This window comes from Argiope bruennichi, chromosome 7 (assembly GCF_947563725.1).
Source record: "Argiope bruennichi chromosome 7, qqArgBrue1.1, whole genome shotgun sequence".
NCBI lineage: Eukaryota > Metazoa > Arthropoda > Arachnida > Araneae > Araneidae > Argiope > Argiope bruennichi.
The window spans coordinates 110,075,610-110,096,900 of record NC_079157.1 but is presented as its reverse complement, the minus strand read 5'-3'; the positions used below and the strand labels follow the sequence as shown (position 1 = coordinate 110,096,900).

General features: G+C 30.7%; 1 protein-coding gene across 2 annotated transcripts in view; it reads right to left on the bottom strand.

The window, feature by feature from the left end:
* Nucleotides 1–2,340: 2,340 nt before the first annotated feature.
* Nucleotides 2,341–21,291, bottom strand: part of LOC129975151 (acyl-CoA Delta-9 desaturase-like) — a 29,393-nt gene continuing 10,442 nt past the window's right edge. The window contains exons 2-6 of one of the 2 annotated variants that reach the window (XM_056088112.1): nucleotides 19,577–19,635; nucleotides 18,833–19,011; nucleotides 15,315–15,445; nucleotides 15,032–15,237; nucleotides 2,341–2,995 (exon numbers count right to left, since the gene is read on the bottom strand). In XM_056088112.1, coding sequence (XP_055944087.1) covers nucleotides 2,515–2,995; nucleotides 15,032–15,237; nucleotides 15,315–15,445; nucleotides 18,833–19,010 — 996 coding nt within the window. In that variant the 5' untranslated portion in view covers nucleotide 19,011; nucleotides 19,577–19,635 and the 3' untranslated portion in view covers nucleotides 2,341–2,514. The remainder of the gene's footprint in view (nucleotides 2,996–15,031; nucleotides 15,238–15,314; nucleotides 15,446–18,832; nucleotides 19,012–19,576; nucleotides 19,636–21,291) is intronic. The other variant, XM_056088113.1, reaches the window with a different exon arrangement.

The following is a 21,291-nucleotide window of genomic DNA, read 5'->3' as shown; positions in this document are numbered from 1 at the left end:
TTTTTCTGTTTCGAATTTTTATAAAATAGCTTTTAAAAACAGATGATATAGGCAATATATATAATACATCTTCTTTTAAATTTCTAATATCAGTTAAAATCATACTGATTAATTATATAATTGAAACTATGATTATGTTACTTCTTCCCATCCATTAAACAATGAAAATAAATAGGAATGAAGGAAATGAATCTTATATGTAAATAGATGTTCAGGGGATCAAATTTAAAATTATTTCAGATAATTTTAACATTTGTTTATTTTTTTAAAGAGCAGTAAAAAAATGTCATTTAAACATTTTATAGGGTAAGATTGTGGTAAAATCTATGCTATAATAATAGTTAAAAAAAGTTGGAAGAATTGTTACAATGACATTTTCCATGAATTTTTTATCAAAAGCAAGTATTTTATGGAATTTTAAATTTATCAAAATAAGTAACAAACACTATTATTAATAGGTAAAAAAGAAAAGTAAACTATTCAAAATATCTCGTATTTTCAGTCTTTTGACAAAATTTTGAAAGTATGATAGTTTTAAATATTATGACACTAGTTTCTAGAGTTTGAGAAAATTGAATAACCATTAAACTAATATTTCAATTTGACACCAGCAAGTGTTCAGAAATAAATTGCCTAATGATTGGTATTTGGTTGCCCATTGTTAAAATACATGGGGAAATGATTGGTATTGGGTCGCCCATTGCTAAAACACACGGGGAAATGATTGGTATTGGGTCGCCGATTGTTAAAACACATGGGGAAATGATTGGTATTGGGTCGCCCATTGATAAAACAGGTCGCGAAATGCTTGGTATAACGTCGCCCGTGATAATAACAAGTCGCCAAAGGATCGGCGAATTCGTCGAAAACAAGTCGGGGCGACCATCGCGCGGCGAACCGCCGGGGGACATGATCAATGTCGGGGCGAGATCGGAGGCGATCTCTCCCCAATCTCGCTCGTTCCGTGGGGCGATGGTTGGCCAACGATCTTTTGCTGCTTGGGCTATTTCATGCATCTCATTAGACATTTGGGTGCTTATATCAATGATAATTAAATTATAACTTACGTCTTTAAAATTATACAAATGACATGCACCGCCGGATTTTTAAAATTAGCCCTGAACCATAACAACAACAGCAAGGAAATCTGAGTAAGACGTACTAAAAAGAATAGTACTCTTTGTGAAGTTGCATGGTGCATGAAGAAATCAACTAAAATAATTAGAAAATTTTATTCCATGCTACGAGTTTTTCTTTTGGTCATATCCTAGTGCAATAAAAGTCTACCATAGCATAAGGTATCCAGAGCATAAGAAATTTGCAGAACCTGTAAGTTACAGTAGTAATACACTCGTTCATGAGTTGATTATAGACACAACGAAAGATTTCATAGCATGGATTATCATCGCTGTGGTAGGCATAAGCAGACACCGTAAATGTAGCTTCGAGAGACGGAAACGGGTTTTTACCACTTTGCAAAATGTGTAATGACAACAGTGATAGGCGCTTTCAATAACTCCTTAAACACAATATCTTTTAATAATTATTATATAATTTTTGTCGTTTAACCTCACATGTAGAATTGAGTTTTTTAAAAACCTTATCAGAGAAATTTTCTGCATCATATTCCATCGAAGTGTTTTATTCCTCTTAATGTCCACAAACAATCGTTTGAGGAAATCAGTTCATTAATATAACAATTGGCATACTTTTCCTCGTACGGTTATCTGTTGCCAAAACCCAACAAAATAGAAAGAGCTATAAATAATTATCTTAACATATCCTATTCCTATTTTTCTTTCTGCAGAAAACTAATGTTTTGATATTAATGCCTGTCATTTAAATATTGGATATCTGGTTTTTACTTCTATGAATTTTATCTAATTGCAATTTTTTCTGGAATTTTTTTATTTACATTTATTTGATTGAAACTCGCAGTTATCAATATTAACTCTTTTGTATTAAAATTCCTGCATCTTTAATTTGTATTATATTGCAAAGCAGTTAGAGGCTTTTTTTATTTACAAATATTAATGGAATCATCAGGGAAATTACGCTGCCTAGAAAATTTTACATCCTATCTGTAGTATTTTAATATCATATTTAACTGATTTCTCACATTAGTCAATATAAAATTCTTTTTAGTGCATACAGTATAGTGGATCCCCCGAGCTCTGATAAGCTTAAGCGCTTCAGCTTTCTATATACCTTTTTCACACGAAAAACTACACTAGCGGTTATAAGCATCACCATTATGTATGTAACTACCATTACGTAAACTAAAATTTACTTCATGCTTATTGGTGTGATTATAGTTTGAATTTCAATGTATATGCTCAATGAATGCGTATTGCTTTATTTTGAAATAAGCGAAAAATTTCATATAATTTCAAATATTGAATCGATTATCTAGGATTTTACAATAAATTTCATCCAATCATCAGATCAAATTCAGTTTATGCTTTCTATGAAAAAAATACAAAAGGGAAAAAAAAAGACTTCTTTGAAACAATTTCATGGAGCATATGATTGAGAACATAGGAACAGTTGTTCTTTTTCGCCCATTTGCTTCATTCTCGAACCATCACCAGTCATCACTTTCCTATTCTTGATCATCTGAGGATGAGCAGACTTCAGATCATAAGCTTGACCTATCCATGCCATGAAATCTATAAATGCTTTTGTAAGGTTCAACGTGTAACCCAATTCGCTTGTAGAATAGTCCCATGGGAAGACATGGTGATAGTTGTGCCAGCCTTCTCCATGCACCAAGAAAGAAACGAAAGCATTTTCTCTAGGCATAATATACTTATTGTAAGGTTGACTGCCGAATGTGTGAGCTGCACTATTCACCAGAAAAGTGATGTTGAGATTATAGCAGTATTTCAACACGCCAGCGATGAAGAACGAATTCCACTTAGATTCGCCCCAATACCAGACGGGTATCGTAGTTGGCAAGATGTAGCAAAAGAAAAGTGACATCGGAACGTAGAACCTGCAAAATAATGCAAAGACACAAAACATTCTTAGGGTATCCATTTAGAAAATTACACAAGATGTAATATAACCATAAAAACCAAAATTATTGTATTAATACTAGTTGAGATACTTGATTCTTCTAGGAATTCACTATTTTATGGCTAACAAAATAATTTGGTTAAGACATATTAGAAGCAAAAAATTTAGTAGAGTAGAGTAGAGAAGTGATAGAGTAGAAATCAAGTATCTCAACTAGTATTAATACAATAATTTTGGTTTTTATGGTTATTACATTACATCTTGTGTAATTTTCTAAATGTATACCCTAGAGTCAAAATCTAAAAAAAGCATAATTTTTTTTTCATTTCTAATTAGCTGAATCTTTAATTATTCTTTATACGTTGAAATGTAAACAGTATTTTTTTTATGTTTTATATAATATGTGTAAAAATTTCATTGGATTCGACTCAATTATTCAGGAGGAGATACGAAAATTGCATGGCGTTTATTTCTAAAAACGCAAGGCATTAAAGCTTATTATAATTCTTCTAAGATTAATTACTTGATTTCATTACTAATAAAGGGGATAGGACACTTTATTTAATGTCTAAAAATAATTAAAAAATCACCTCCTGATATTGAAAAAATTAAATTCACTATTCACAAAATGCAATGTCTCATTTTGTTGCTTCCAAAAGTAAAGAATCTGGTTGAACATGTTTATACCTTCTCAAAGATTAACCTGCGACTTTAACAAGCTATGTGTATTTTCTGTTCATTCAATCCAGTTAAATCAATTGTCTCAAGAAATCTTATTGGAAGAAAGCAATTTATTCAGACATCATTAGGTGAAGAATTAGTCGAGAATTATCAAAAATTCATTGATAAAACTTTACGATTTTCTCCGATTTGTGTTTATACTTATACTTTTAATAAAAACGAATTTAATCAGATAGCCCGAAAATTTCAAAAGCCTAAATTTAACAAAATGAAGGAATGTTAGAAATGCACCTACAATAATTTTTACTTACACCAATGAGCGATTTCTCATATAAGAAATTTTAATTATGATACAGATTTTCAGAGTTGTTAATAAATTTTTAAGTCGGATGGGGGGGGGGGATTGCAGACTTTCGATTAAAAATATAAAATTACGTAATAAAATACATCATATAACTAAAATTAGTTCTATTTATTATTGAACAAGTGAAAAATAAAATCCCCAAATTAAAAAGAAATTAATTTAGAGGAAAAAAAATTTAAGCAATTTATTTGCTTTGGTATATTAATTTGGTTAAAAATATTCGTTTAGGTTAAAGCATGTGCAAGAATAGTCAATTTAAACGTGAAATGGTAACATGTTATAAGCATCTGTCGTCGTCGAGATTTTAAATGCAAATATACAAAGTTTCATGGTAATTGAACAATAAAATGTGTATGTCATTTTGTGGGATAGGTTCAATACCTATTTATTGTTATTGTTCATTCAAATTAGCAATGCTTTAATTGGTTGCGAATGAATTTGGATTTTTCATTCAATAATGACAGTGACCGGTGGGGAAAAATTATGGTGGTGATCTCGCAGAACAGGACAGCAGATTTAAATTCCTCATAGAATGTTTTGTCATAACAGTGGTAAGAAAAAGGTATCCAATAGAAAACACCCACTAATATAATAATAAAAAATAACAGCAAACTGATTCATGTCACTATTCTGAAGTACAAATTCGTTGTCAAGGTGTTAAGTGGCGGAAAGGCTCCTGATTCAATAGGAATAGATTCTCAGATTGTAGCTGAGTCCGTGTATATACACAGCCGAAAACTTGATTCCAAATGGTTATCTGACTTTCTTCTTACCAATGTAGGCCGTTACTAACACGAAGACATAAATGATTATCATTTAGGAGGACAACAATTCTACACCAAATCCTCCACTGAGATCTCCTTGACTCCAGTTAAACCAAAGACGGTACCGTTTTTTGAGATAGTGCTATGAAGGCTATAAAATGCCTGGCTAGGAGTTATCTCTGAAATAATTGATTTGCTATAGTTCTCTGTATCACTTTGAAGACAATAATAGCTGAAATGTCTGCAAGTATACAAAGCGAATACGTCAGTACTGCCTGTGTTTTACGTACTATCGGTTTTCTTGAGAACTTTCTCAAGACTTTCCTTACCAACTATCCTGCGCAGTGCATATAAAACTGCTAAGTCAAGAAAAGAAGAAAACAAAATTCTTCTCGAAATCATATTAAAATTACTAATGTTTTCGCAAGTGTTTTTATAATCGTCTTAAAGAAACTTTTGTCAATATTTTAGCTTATAACAACAAAGCCAAAAGATAATTAATGATACTAATTTTACATCACGTACTCAAATTAAACAAGATTTACACCTTCATAGTGACATTAGCTTTATTCTTGAACGAAATTTTGAAATTGTTCTTCTAACGTGAAATCGGGAAAGACATATTTCACATATGCAAAAGCTCCTTCCAAATTTCTTTCATATGGGACAACTTTTTCTTGGTGGTAGGTTTTTATTTTCCGTCATTGTATTACCGTATTAATTTATGTTTTGTTTTAACGTGTTTCTAAATGCCTAAAGGAATTAAACTTAAAAAAAAATTGTTTGCCTAATTGTGAAGGAGAAAATATATAAAAGGATTTAAAATCGGATCTTTCTAAATGCTAAGCAATGCAAACTCTTCTGTAAGTTTTAAGTTTCTTAATAATTTAAATTAAGAATTTGTAATTACTGTACGTATAAAAAGTAAGTACATTATTTTTTGAAGAGAATTTTTAAAAAATCTATTTTTTTAATTAAGTCATTTGCAATGATTTTATTTTTAATGTTCTGATTACGAAAGATCATAATCTTTTCTGATAATATGTATTGCTTCGTTATTGGGACAGTTTTAGTCTTTGAAATTCTCTCAGGTACTAATATAACGCAAGTTCTCTTTCATACAAATATGTTTGTTCCAGAAAATGTATTGGATCTATATGGAAGTAGAGAAAATTATCTCGACTCATTAAACTACTTTAGCAGTTTCTGACCATTTAATAGGGTATCTGATCATCAACCCTTTGTATATTAGTATTCATTTCCCAATAAATGAATATAAAGTATCTCTCCAAAATGTTTGCATTTGGGGTATTGTGCAAAGAAAGTGCCGACGGAGACAAGATTTTTAGACTATTAGAGCACTCACTTTGCCTTGTAATTTATTAAAAAGTAAAATTTCATCTCATTTCAAACTTTCTTATGTAATGCAATGATGAGTCTTTATTTTTCTCTCAATGTCAGGCAATGGCGGCCTACCGGTAAGGTCTCGGCTTCGGAACCGGACTGTTCCAGCTACAAGGCCTAAAGTACTGTACTGATAGCTGTTCTTGTGTATGCTAAATTCGTTGAAAATTTTTTCTCCCGCTGATATGGTGCGGAATTTTCCAGAGGGGCACTTCGGCTCAGGTATCCTCCTCGCCCTCTAACTGCAGTTAAAAATTGCTAGGCCTTCCCAAATTAGGTCTACTGTTGCTTTAAAAAGGGACGTTAATATAACTAAGCTAAACTAAATTTCTTCCATTCTCATTATAAGTATAATTACTGCTGTTGAAGTTCTCAGTAATGGTTTCAGGTATTCTAGCTGAACAAATGCACAACAGCAATTTTCTTTTCCCATAGAATCCCGAAATTGTATTACAAAATCAAATCACATGAAGGAAAAGAAAGGAAATTTTGACAGTCTCAGAACATTAAAATTGTAATGAAATCGATTTCTCCACATGCGTACTTATGTTTGTGTATGTGCCAGCGATTCATTGCAAGGTGTAAGTGGAAAAATGAAAGTTTTTATTTTTATGCCAGCAGGACTGAATTATGAAATTGAGACATGCTAATAAAATTGTTTATTAAAATATGGGTGAATTCTTTCGTTTTTAAATCTGAAAATGAAAAATTTGAATCTATCCGAATGATTGTATAACAACTTTTTCACAATCATGTTTATTTCACAACAACTGTGAATTTGGCGATAACTTTGTGAAAAGAATATCTTCTCATCTGCCATTTCATTTCCTCAAGATGGTTAAAGTAAGAGCAGTAAAAATTTCTCCTTACAATATCAATGATCTAAATCTGTGATATGCTAAGTACTATAGAAAATTTAAATATTGAGTGTCAAAACCAGTTCACGTAACAAAATTCAATTGCATCGTATCAAAGTCGCTTCATAATACGAAATATTATCTTAAATCCATATTCTATAATGAAAGCATATCTTATTCAAAGATCAAGTGAGTCTTCGCAGCAAGAAATTTTGAAACGATTATCCGGTGTGGTGATAGGGATTAGAAAACCCCTAGAATTGCAAAGAACAATGATTCGCTATGTCGCTTTACATAATTTTCTAATTATGCTAAAACTTTTTCTGCAACAAATGCAAATTGTTGTTAAAAATACTTTTGCCATAGATTATACCATTATCTATAGAAAATGCCACGAATCTTCTACCTCTTCAAATGTATCCATGTCAATAAATGCAACTTCTTCATCCTGTGAAAGCAGATTCTTCAGAAAATTGAAGGGATGATTAAGCGAATCGGCAATCCTACATTGAGAAACAAGTGACAAGATTACAGAAATCGCTTACGTCCATATAATCGTATATCTTTTCGTTCCAGGGAATCGTGGATAAGTTGGTACTATGGAAAATTCCAGGAGAGAGCATAGAAATGCATTTCTACCTGCAATTTTTCAAAAGATTAGATCTGCGAGCTTAAAAGCGACCACTTTCTCACTGCATCTTGTTGCATTTATCAAGGACAGATATTCAAATATTTCTTTCTATTAGAGAATGTGGAAAAAGAATATGCAATAACTGTCCACCGCGAACAATCCACCAACAATGTTTCTGGTAAGAGGCTTTAGACTTGAATTTGTGAGGAATATTTGGACAGCTTTTTCTAATTGCATTTATTACCTTTACCAAATTGAGTAGATGTCATTTAAAAATTTCTACGACCAACCGCCATCTAAGCAGTTATGTCCTTTTCTTGGTATGTTAACTGTTATAGACGTTTCATCAGGCAAACTGTCTTCATGAAATTTAAAGAAGGCTTTCAGAATAAAAAAAGTATTCAAGTCAAAAAGTAGGTGCTAACCTGAAAAAAATTTCTATTTTAAGCAAATGAAGCTATTACAGCTTTTAGACAGGTTCAGAAAGGCTACTTTATAACACCACCTAAACCCAAATACATCTTGAAGCATTTGCACTGATGCTTCAGAGTTTACTGTTGCTGTCACTAACATATTACAGGGTAAATCTCTAGTAACCACCGACATTCTTGTCAATGAAACTTATTTCTACCCAAAAGAATTGGTCCACGTTTGCCAATTATACGATAATCAAACGATTTAGACGCATGATGGAAGAAAGAGACATTATGAGTGATACTGATCAAATGTGTCTTATTTGCTCTTTTCAACAGAAAGCTAAAAATGCAGTCCATGTCAACTGAGACACTTGGGTTTCCTTAGACAATTTTCTAGAGATATTCAGCGCAGAATTTTATAGTTGATGCTTTATCTCGGAATAAAATCGCCTTAGTTTACAAAACTAGCACTGTCGATTACAAGATATTGCTTCGGCTCAGTGGATGAACTCAAATATCTTCTTCAATCAAATTCACTATCTTTAATATTAAAACAACGATATTTTCCTTTTGAAGATATATACCGTCCCTTACGTGTTATGCACCCACAAATATTCCCCGCTCTTTCATCTCCAGGGATTACCACCGAAAGATTTTCAAATATTTTTATAGTATTTCCAATATTAATATTTTTTCCTTTATAAAAATGGTTATTCAGCGTTTTGAGTAGACAAATATCAAGATAAATATTAAAATAGTGGTAAATCTTGATAACTCTGCAACGATCAAAGATTCTCTTGATAACTCTGCAACTATCCTTCGATGCACAAAAACACCAGTTGGTATCTTCGCCATACCTGATGCCAGATTTCAACTATGTATATTGATTTCATGGGTCTGCTTCCTCTGTGCAGTGTTAAAATTTATTGTCTCACAAAAATTGATTAACTTAAAGATAGATAGAAATAACACTTGCAGCCAACATGATGCCGGGTTCTCCAATTTAGTTGGATATCCAATCTTGGAACTAACAGAACTATCTTGGAACTAACAGAACTCATTGCTGTGACTATGAATTCTGAATTCACCAGAAAGTTAATGGACATGTTAAGAGCCACTTAAAAGGTGCAGTTGAAGCTCAGGAGAACTCTAGGTGGAGTGATATTATACCAATCAATTTCTTCGCTTCCACTCAATGAGTATGGCATATAATCTACAGCTGAAGAACTGATATATGTGAAAAATCCTACATCTACTGCAATCCCATCTTTTCTGCTCCCTCAATAAAAACATATACATTAATAAGAAAAACATCTAACATATACTTAATGCTAAATGATAAAATGCATTTATTGTAATTAGTGTCAGCACCTCGTCATGGAAAAAACTCTATATTTTTCAAAATTTCATTGAAGAACTTTTCACATGTGTTTTTGTGAATTGATAGAGTAAAACGACTACTCTCACTACCTTACATTGATCCTTATATATTAGTCAGCCGAAGGCGGCAATGTATACATAATTCTCTTTAATGGAAAGAAGAAATCTGTGTTAATGGATAGTGACAAATCGTCCTTTTCGTTTGGATGATGACAACAATATTCATACTCTTCCTCAAGTGTCATATTAGCAGCCCGATAAAATAAAAATAACGGCCTCATATCCAAAAGAAAAAACTGGTAAAACTGTCTGTAAAACTAGATCTGGATGGCATGTCAGATTTCTAAAAATTTATAACAATTCTTAACATAATTTTTTACCTTGCTAAAAATATATCTTAGCAAAATTTTGTATTTCAGATTAAAAAGCGAGTATTAATTCAAAAATCGCGTATAAATGTGCATAACTTTCTTTGTTTTGTCGCATTTGCTTTTGCTTTGCATTGTAAATTTTGTGTACCATACTACATAAGTTTGCGTGCTTACTGGAGGAATTCTCTGAGACGAAGCCGATCTCTTCAAACACGTGCTTACCGCTGAACTTGCAAACAGAAAAATACAGCGGGAAAATACAGAATTAAATTTTAATATCGATATGCTTGTGCTGTGACAAAGAGAGATCCTAATAAAGTTATTTTATTAAAATGAATTCTTTCATTTTTAAATCTGAAGATGAAAATTTGTAGCTATCCGAATAATAATACAACAAATTTCTGATAATCCTTATTATTTCTTTGTAAAATTCTGCCAATATTGAGATGTAAATACTAACATTGGCAGAAATTTTAAATTTTTTGTGCATGAAAATATCTATGTCGTCTTGAAAAACACTAGAAGGTAAAAAAGGAAGAACAATACAATCGTGGATGGCAAACTGTTTCTTATTCTTCTTAAAATTTTTTATTGTAATATGAAAAATATGTAGATAACCATTTCCTGTTATTGCATATGTGATAAGCAAATAACTATCAGACTGTAAAATGAAATGTTCCTTGTTGGCGGGATTTCTTGAAAATTTCTATGAGAATAAGAAAATCTATCTATGAGTCTATGAAAAAGAGAAGACAATATTTTTTTCATTGTAAATACGCTTCATCAATCTCCCTATCAATTACAGATTAGATGTTACTTCATTTATACGTAAAACACAACCGTTATTTCATCCCCTTAATGTAAGATGCATACAAGTATTATCCACATAACCGATGATCTCTTGCTTCGGATATATGGGCAAAAAGTACTACAGGGTAATTCAAAATGAACATAGTGATTACAAACGGCTATAACTATTTAATGAAAAAGAATTTATCGGCAAGATTAACACATAATGTAGACGTAATTTCAAAATTTTGTATACATATGTCAGAGATGATCTAAGTGACTTCCCTTGGTCACACGGACAATATTTAAGTGGTACCCATTTCACGCCATTCATTCTGATGCATGTATGCAGTCACCGACGCAAGCGCATTACAAATGCGAACTTTGATTTATTAAATTGTTTTAGGCATGGAAAGCACATACACGCTGTGTTTATCTTATGGATAAACTAATTTCATTAAATAGTTATAGCCGTTTGTAATCGCTTTATTCATTTTTAATTGTCCTGTATAATGATTTAGTATACCTCCAGTACGAATTTTGTCAATACTACCAACTGATTGTTCTCGGGTTGTGCTCAAAACATCATAAGACTTTTCTTTTATTCTCATCTTTCTCATAACAACATAACTAGGGATTGCAATACCGGTATACCGGGATACCGAATACTGGTATTTTGAGCCATTTGTACAATTTTGTAATACCGGTATTCACAAGTTTAAATACCGGTTTTTCGGTATTTACTAGAAATTTTTTAAATTGTCTCCACTATATGTTCGGGGATCGCCAGCATAGCAAAATAGTATACTTTTTTGTTTTTATGTCTCCCTAACGGGCGAAATTAATTAGCTAATTAATGGCTTAATTAGTTGCTTATATCTAAATTAGCGAAACATGGATTATCCCTGAAAGAAGATATAATGACTGATGGAGCAACAGTTATGAAAAAAGTTGGAAAGTTGACTAGTGCAAATCAGCAATTATGCTATGCTCATGGTATTCAATTAGGAGTAATAGATGTATTATACTAAAAAAATAAAGAACAGAAGAATCCAAATACTGTGGATATAGAAATTTCGGATTCCAACTTTGAAAAGAGTAAGAGTGAGAGTGATATTGACAATGAAGATAATGACAATGTAATTGTTGAAGAAGATATTGCTAATGAGGATGAAATATTAACCCATCAAGAATTGCTTCCTATAATTTATAAAGTTCGAAAAATTGTTAAGATATTTAAACTTTCCGCTATCAAAAACGACATATTACTAAAATATATACTTACTGAAAATAAAATAGAGTATATGTTAATACTAGATTCTAAGACATGTTGGAACAGTTTACTCCTAATGAGGGAACGATTTATGAAATTTAGAAATCCAAGAAGCAATAATCGACTTAAACCTGTAAATTAAGTTTTTCAGATAGTGAATTCGACTTAATATCCAGAACCATATCAGCTCTACTTCCAATAAAACTGACTATAGAGGCATTATGTTGGAGAGGGTTTAATTTATTAACAGCTAATGCAACAATAAATTTCATGTTGCAGTTATGAAAGAACACACATCACTATTTGAAGAATTATCTATTACATTGAAAAATCGCACAGAAGAAAGGCATACTAAAATAGAAAATGTCTTATGGTATTTATATAATTATAATGATTTCAAAAATGAAAATAAAGAAAAGAAAATAATTCAAATATGATTAAGTTTATAGTAAATTTTCTTACAATTTTTTACCCACCAACCTATCAACACTCAGAAAAATTCGGTTCAGTTATCGAAGATTATCATAATCTTCGATAACTGAATGTCGATAGTGAAAAGGAATTGTCTCTTGAATAAAAATTAGAATTAGCGATAAATAAAAAAAAAAAATCAACAAACCAAAATACAATTCATAAATCAGCTATATCCATAACCATCCAACGAGAAATTGATGTATTTGAAGATGAGGGATTTAGAGGTAAATACTTGGAAAAAGTATATCGTGCATTGCTAATGGTAAAACCAACTAGCGTAGATGCCGAAAGAGCGTTTTCGATAGCTGGTAATTTTCTTACACAAAATTACTTTTCAGGCTTAATGACAGTACAATTAATGCATTATGTTTTTTAAGATCACATTTCAAAAATTTGTAATAGTACCATAGACTAAATAGTAATATTTACACTTTTTTTTGTGATTTAAATAAATAAGTTGTTCCTTTACTTTTTTGTGATTCTTTATATACTGTTATAATTTATAAGTTACATATTATTTTTGATATTTACACTCTCTTATAAAACTGGCAAATAAAACAAGGAAACACCTGAGTTTTCTTTCTTTTTCTAAAATTTCTAATACCGGTATTAAAACCGGTATCCTGGTATTAAGATCTAAAAAATACCGAATACCGGTATTAAAACCTGTATCCTGGTATTAAGATCTAAAAAATACCGAATACCGGTATTGAAATTGTGGTCCGGTATTGCAATCCCTAAACATAACGTACATAAGTAAAGCCAGAGGTATTGCAGCAAGCTCGAATAGGGCATCCCCGACAAAATATTGTTAATTGTCAGGTGAATAAACAATGCATATTATTCTTTAAAAGAACAACGTTGCATTGAATATTACTGTGTTGATCGAGAATGACATTGTCTTCACTTTAGTTACAGAAAACTAAATTCTATAATATCAATTACGATTTTTTGAAAAGTTTCTACAAATACATTTTCATAGCAGATGGCATCATCTTATGCTACTAAGCCAAATGTAAATAAGAAAATATCTCGAATATCAATAAAATCGAATATTGTCGCAATTATATAACTAATAATTATAGTATTTTGTAAATAAATAAACTATATTGAGATGCAATATAAGCATTTTTTCACCCTTACGATAGTTATGCATGCCTAATTTGAACGAATATGTCTTAAATTTTATATTTACAGAAGATTATGGCGTGGATAGTATTTAGAAAGCTTTGAGTTTAAACTTTCGTGCTAATTTTCTATTCAGAAAAGAAATACGCAGAATTTTCTTAAAAGAAAATCTAATACGCAAAGGCTTTTAACAATATCGTTGATAAAGCAAAGCATAAGTATTTAATTATATAGTATATATATTCTTACAATTTAAGTTTCACGGTTTAAACCAATATTTATTTTGCTCACTAAAATATAAAAAAAATATCGCAGATTTAATTTCCTATTTTGCTGTTATTTGTATAAAAAATATTATCACAAGAAAACTATGCAGATATGTGTTTTAATCAAATATAATAATATGTAGAATGATTCATAAACCGATATTTGATAAATCATGGATGCAACAAGTTTTATGAGTAATATATAATAGTTTTGCTGTTGACTTTTATGAACTTTTAGAGATGTATGTGGGTCCCTTAGAAGTGAAAAACTGTGAATTATATTCCAAAAAATACAAAAAAAAAACATTCTTATGAACATAATGCTTTATCATGTTTCATATAATAACAGACCAAGCAAAAGGAAGTGATATTAGATTACAATATTAGCAAAGAATCCGTTGTTTTACTTGACCAACTTCGAAAGCATTCACTTGAAAAATTAAAAAAAATTCTGGTCTGTGGTTATATTTTATAATAGTTTTGCTGGATGATTCTGTTTAAAATTTATGCATCCTGTAAACATGAGTGAATATCAAACGAAACGGAAGCCAACTTATGAAAAGAAACATGCTTTCAGAAGAACTAGGCAAATAATTAACTGCCTTTTACGTTTGGAAAAAAGAATATCTCCCCAGAATGAAGAACTGGGCATATAGTTGAAAATTATTGAACTGAAGACAATAATTTAACATCAATTTCCAATTTGATAATAAAGCATACTGTCCATCAATCAATGATAATAAATATAATTTGTAGAAACAATATATATGCAAACTTCTTGCAAAAACGTTTTGTTCAAATTGAAAAAAAAAGAAGAAGAAAAAAAAAGAGGTAAGCCTTAAAAACTGCTCTAATCCTTTCCTTTTACATTAAGTCTAATTTATATGGTTAAAACAATTCTTATTTATCTCCGAATATAATATTGGATTAATAGACTCCTGATTTTATTAAATAAAGATTTTAATTCCCTAGGCACACTGACTCGAACATAATTTGTATTTAATAGCTGTGAACAGAGCAGTAGACTTAAATTTTAAAACTGTTTCAACATTCCTCCATTAAAGAAACCACCCAGAGGTTTTTAAAGATTTCCGTTGTCATAATAATGAATATTTTCTGAATATCTTCAAAATTTCCAAAACAGATATTCAGGCACGAATTGTATACAAGTGTAAACAAGATATATAGCGAGAGATCGATAATGAATATTCGTACCTTCTATGAAATCTAACAATCGGGTCGGCCCATAGGTCTCCAAGATGAAGAGACTTCCCTCTTTTAGCCACATCTGGATGCTTCTTGCACATCAGCCATCCTATGTGAGCGAAGAAGAATCCTCGCTTGATATTATGCGGGTCTGCATTGGTGTCAGTAAATTTGTGATGAACTCGGTGATCTCTGCACCATTCGTAAATGTCATTCTGTAAGAGAATCGATTTTATGGGAGTATCACGTTAAAGTATTAAATACATATTTAGATTTATAAGAATCTAATTACTTGAGCTGCAATACTAGCAAAGCAACAAAGAAGAGCTCTTAGTGGCCACTTTGCTTTATATGATCTATGACACCAAAGCCTGTGCGACCCTGCTGTAATCCCCAGTTCACCACAACTCGCATAAATGAAGGCTGAAGTTAAAAAAAATCTTATTAAAAGAAAATTAACGTAATTTAAAGTCAGTAAGAGAAAGATTGTAACTCGTACAACATATTAATCCTCCATATATAATTGCTTAAATATGAAAAAAATCATCATTGAACTTTATTACTTTTCAAGAAATTCTCAACCACTGTCTTCCATATTATTCAAGTTCGTCTGCGGATGGATTTAGTTGATTTGGAATTAATCATGGACGATGAACACATCAGTGATACTTTCCCTGTCTGTTTTTTAACTGCAGTGAAATTAATATTTGTTGTTATAATGAGAGCTTTAAAAAAATTAAGCTTCTTTTTAAACATTTTGTACGCGTAAGGTGGTTAAATTGGAAAAAATTTAAACATCATTTAGATTAACCATCAGAGTACTGGAGATGATAGTGAACTATTAAAATTTCCAGTCATCCAAACTGTTTTAACTTCAATATAGAGGTACTACTGCTGTACTAGTTTTATTACTTTTACTTTTCCCCGTTATATTGTTACCATAATACGATTTCAGCTTCATTTTCACTTTTTCTTATCTAAGAACAATAACTTTTTTGCATTAAAGTGGGACCAAATTAGTTGTAAGAACTGTAGAAAAATTTCCTTAAAAATCTTTTATACACAATGAAGTGCAAGACTTCTAATTGTAGTTAATAAATATAATGATTAATATTTAAATCTAATTAAGTTAAAGAGAAAATTTTAATAAAAGACAAATGTATTTTAGATCTTTCTTGCATTATTTTATATAATGAATTACTAGAAATTAAAAGAGACTATTTAGTATAAGCATATTATTTCTGGATCTTCTTGGTTCATTATTCCAAACTCTTATAAGCGGAAATAAATTTTTTTAAAAGCGTCGAAAAATTTAAGATGTTATTAAAATTTCGACATCATCATTGAAAATCCGATATCTTTGAGAAATTAAAAATAAGATTCTTCTACAAATAAACAGTTATACTAAAGTGTGCGCATGACAAATTTATGCAATATAGATTCTTATTTCAGCTATTTAGCTACACTGCGTAAAAAAAGTAGAAGGACAGTGTCTTTTTGCCAATTAATATCTCTTATTTTCTCCTAATTACTAGATATTTATGCAGATTTAATTTAATAACCCTTGTTTTCATTTTAGGCAGAAATTAAACATCTATCACTAGCATTATTAAGAAAATTAGTATATATAATTTCCGATGAGTAAAAAAAGTAGAAGGACACTTGCTAATATATTTAATTTAGTGAGTTGTTCTTTATTTAAATAGTGATTTTATACTTTGTTTATCCTTTTCTGTCAAAAAAATCTAATTTGTTTAAAAGTTACGTTGTTTCTCCGTTCTCAGAAATGCCTAAAGGAATACCTTTGAACAATTTGCAAAAAGGGCAAATTTCCGCATATCAAAATGATGGTAAAGGTGTTAGAGAGATTGCTCGATTGTTGCAGGTGAGCCCCAATACAGTTTCAAACTTTATCAGAAATCTTTATAAAAATGGAAATAAAAAGAAGACTGGTAGACCGAAGAATTAAACACCACGTGATGAAAGAAAACTTGCTCGTGTGCTGAAGAAGAACAAAGGAAGTGTTTCAAAGGCAAGAAATCAAGCAGGACTTAATCATGTGACGAAACAAACAGTTTACAACTATATAAAAAGATCTAAAAAATTCATTTTCGAAAAACGGAAACATCATCCTAAGTGGAAACAAGCTCACATTGATAACCGTTTAGCGTGGACTAAGGAGCACATGTCCTGGACTACAGAATGGACTTCTGTGATATTTTCCGATGTAAAGAAATTTAACGTAGACGGTCCAGACAGATATCAGCACTACTGGCATTGACTGGAGACTGAAGACGAATACTATTCAACACGACAAATGGGAGGAGGGAGTTTAATGGTTTGGTTGGCTGTTGGATACGGAGGAAGGACAAGTCTGGTTTTCTTAAATGGTATGCAAAAACATACAGACTACATTCAAGTGCTGAATTCCGAGCCTCTTCCTTATGCCTCTGACATGGGGGGGGGGGGGTGAAGAGTGGAAGTTTCAGCAAGACGGAGCTTCCATTCACACCGCGACTGGAGTCAAAAATTGGTTCCTAACAAATAATGTGGATGTTTTACCATGGCCAGCCAAAAGTCCAGACCTTAATATAGTGGAAAACATCTGGGCAGTGCTAGTTCGTTGAGTTTATGCTGATGGAAGGCAATTTGATTCGCAAACTCAGCTTCGAGAAGCATTGAATGATTGTGGGACAATTTTTGTCAAACTGAAATTCAAACTCTATACAATTCACTTCCAAACAGAATATTTGAAGTTATAAAGGCCAATGGGAAGACCATTCCTTATTAAAGTCACTATTTTTTCATTCATTATAATGCTGTCCTTCTACTTTTTTTACAAAGTTTCAAAAAAGTGAAACGATTTTTGTTGCCATTAATATTTTATGTTTGAACATCATAATTCTGATGTTAAAATTGTATTTTTGAAATATTTGTTAAATGTTTCTAATAAAAAATTTTAGTAAAAATAAAATATTTTTCGGTTATTGTTACAAAATCAAGTGTCCTTCTACTTTTTTTACGCAGTGTATTAGCTAAACATTTTTCAATTAGTTATTAACTAATTGAAACTGTACGCCGAATCATTATATTAATCAACTCATTTATAGATTTAAACTTTTATATTCAAAGAACAACCCGTCAATTCGAACATGAATTTGAGATATTTTTCAATATTTTCGTATTCTTTGTACATTAAATGAACTAGAAGCAGCAAGTATTTGCCTTTGTTAATAACCTTAAGTAGTTGTATTATCTTTGTTAATTACGTTAAGATACACTTTGCTTTCATCTGGGATCGATAGAATCGATATCCTCTCTAAAAGCAAGAAGAATTAGAAAAATCTTTGGTCAACATTACGATATAATAAGAAAACAAATGCGTTGCCTTCCTGTATGAGTTTAGAAGTAATGCTTAATGGAGTTTCTAAATTATCTAGATTTTAATAAAACTACTTCAAAAGTATTTTAATAATCTAGTGTTCTCAAAAAATCCAAGATTTTCAAGGGTTCTCGAAACCAAGTGCAAACACTAGATTAAGAAAACTGTAATTAACTTAAAAAGAGTTGAACTCAAATATATTCATTAACTTTAAAAATGTATTATCTTGAGAATTCTAAAAGAGTGGTTCAATAAATATTGAATTTTATAGTAAAAACATACACATATAAAAAAAATCCAAGCCAATCTACAGTGAAAATTAAAAACTCATAGACGTAATGTTTGCCAAAGCCTAAATCATTTATTGATTAATAGCTAAATTAATAGTTGAATATGCACCTGATGTGTTTTTAAAATAAAATATTTACCAAATAAAACAGTTTTCCATGATGCTGATGTGACGGCCAGGTAAAGCGCATAGATGGAAGCTGCATGAAGATATATGTAAAATACTACATTGAACCATACTATCTTTATTTTGTATTCTTGTTTTTCGGAATCTTTTTCAGAATAAAATTTTTCGGAGGTGGTCAAATTTACAGCCATTCTGGAAAAAAATTCCATATACAAACATTTATTTTAGGGTTCTACTTTCACAGAATAATTATTCTATAAAAGGACATTTAAGAAATCAGAAATATTTAGAACCAAAAGACTTTTTAGCTAAATGTAAATTGAATTTAAAATCAGTTTATGAGCATTTTTATTGAGTCTTTTTAGCAATAAACATGCATTATGTATTATTATTCCAATGAAGAAAATTTTGTTTGAAGATTTCTTAGAAGAAAGACAATTTTTTAAATAATTTTAATGTCATGACTTCGAAGAAACTGCTGTAATTTTACTGATTATGATCCTACAGAAAACCCTAAATGTTTCAATTAAAAGAGTGTATGGTACTTAGCTCATATTATCTTATGAATAGAATTAATTCATTTGGATTTGAACCAGGAAGGAATATCCTGTTTAAAAAATAAAATTATCTGCCGAGTTCGTAGCTTAATCTATTCCAGTTGATGCATGAGACTGCAAGTGAAAGCGGACAAAATTGTTATTATTATTAATTGAATAACTTTTGAGCAGCTCCTAATATACGTTCATCTCATACGTACCTTTATATGTAAATATATGTGTAGCAATACTCTGTTGCAAATCCAAGAAATATGTTCACCTAAAACCAATATAAGTTATTATTAATAGCTCTACGTTTGCTCTAAGTGCGTCTCATTACCAAACTCAATATTCAGAAAAGAAGGATTATTTTGTTTCCCTCTATCACTTACAATTTAGAGATTTTTTTTTTTTTTACCATCTTGTGTACACGGTACTCAGATACAAGAATTAATCAAGAAATGCGAGTTTCATTTAATTTTGAGGGAAATGTAAAATGAATGAAATTTGCATCATTACTTCTAGTTGAAAAATAACTTTTTAAAACTCTTTTAGCCTGTTCAGAATTAGTAATTATTCTGAACAAGCTTTCTGTAAAATTTATCACTGTCTGACAGTGGATTCTTTCCGACATAACAATGAAAGGAATTTTTTGAGATATAAATGCACCAAAGTAATGGTGTAAAAGTTTATAGTTTAAAAGTAATGACCACAGCAAATAAATAACTTTTAAATGATTATAGTTTTCAATATTTGTGCCTCATATGCATTCTTTTAAAATCCTCTTTTAGATATCATTTGTTGAAGGTTAAAAAGTCCATAAATTAACTTTGAGAAATGTTGTGAACTTTTTGTTGATGATGATAATCTGTAGAAGTTTCTATTTTCTGAATAATTCTTTGAAAAAATTATAAAATATATGAATGCATTTGATATACATAAATTTACATATAGGCAGTTTAAGTTTGAACACTTAAAAGCTTGGAAATATATACATATTAGAATGTATATATGCTTGGAAATATGCGTATATTTCCATACTTGAACGCTATGAGCTCGGGAAGGGTTCTCAATGCTTTTTTATCATTAAGCTTTTTTTTCCCATTTTGAGTCCACAATTACAAAAGAATATTTCGCTAAATATTTTGAATGCTTCGAACTGAAAGAATAAATATTAAATGAGAAATGAATTTATATTGATTTTATCCCGTACCACGTTACTTTTTGCTATTTATTTTACATTTAAGTGTCCATGTTATTTAATTTTTCTATGAATTAAAATAAAACAGTTTCATGGAAATTGCTTTCGAAATCTTGGTCCATTGTATTTATTACTTTATAGAATTTTTCATTTTCTAAACCAGTTCTAAATTCACCAATCCCTCTTGTCATCATAGGGATTTGAAGAATTTTCTTCAGATGAAATTTGGGAAGCATCAAAATATAGAATTTGATTCGCACTCTCCATTGTTTTGTCCAGTTTGTTTGCCGCTTCATTACCGTCATAATTTATATGACCCTTGATAAATGGAATTTGAAAGTTGGGATTTCTAAAAGGGAAAATGTGTCTTTCACTACTCGATTATTGGATTTTGGACAATTTCAAGCTTGTATACTTTATCTATTGTCGATATAAATAGTGACTGATGAGAAGCAAGAGATTGCAGATTTGACGGTTCTATTGAGTTCTGGAAGTTCAGCCTGAATGACCGCATTTTCTTTGAAGGGGCTGATTGCCTGCTGATTAGTAGTGATCGCGTCCTGTGTAACACAATAAGCAACCCCTATTACTGCTTAGAATTTTAACCCATCTGTGTAGATTATCAACCCTGAGTTGACCGAAATCTTCTAATGAGATTTGATATGATTGGAGGTGTTTAGAGACCAGCCTGTGGATTGTATTCATTCGTATTCACGTGGATTGATGCTTGACTGT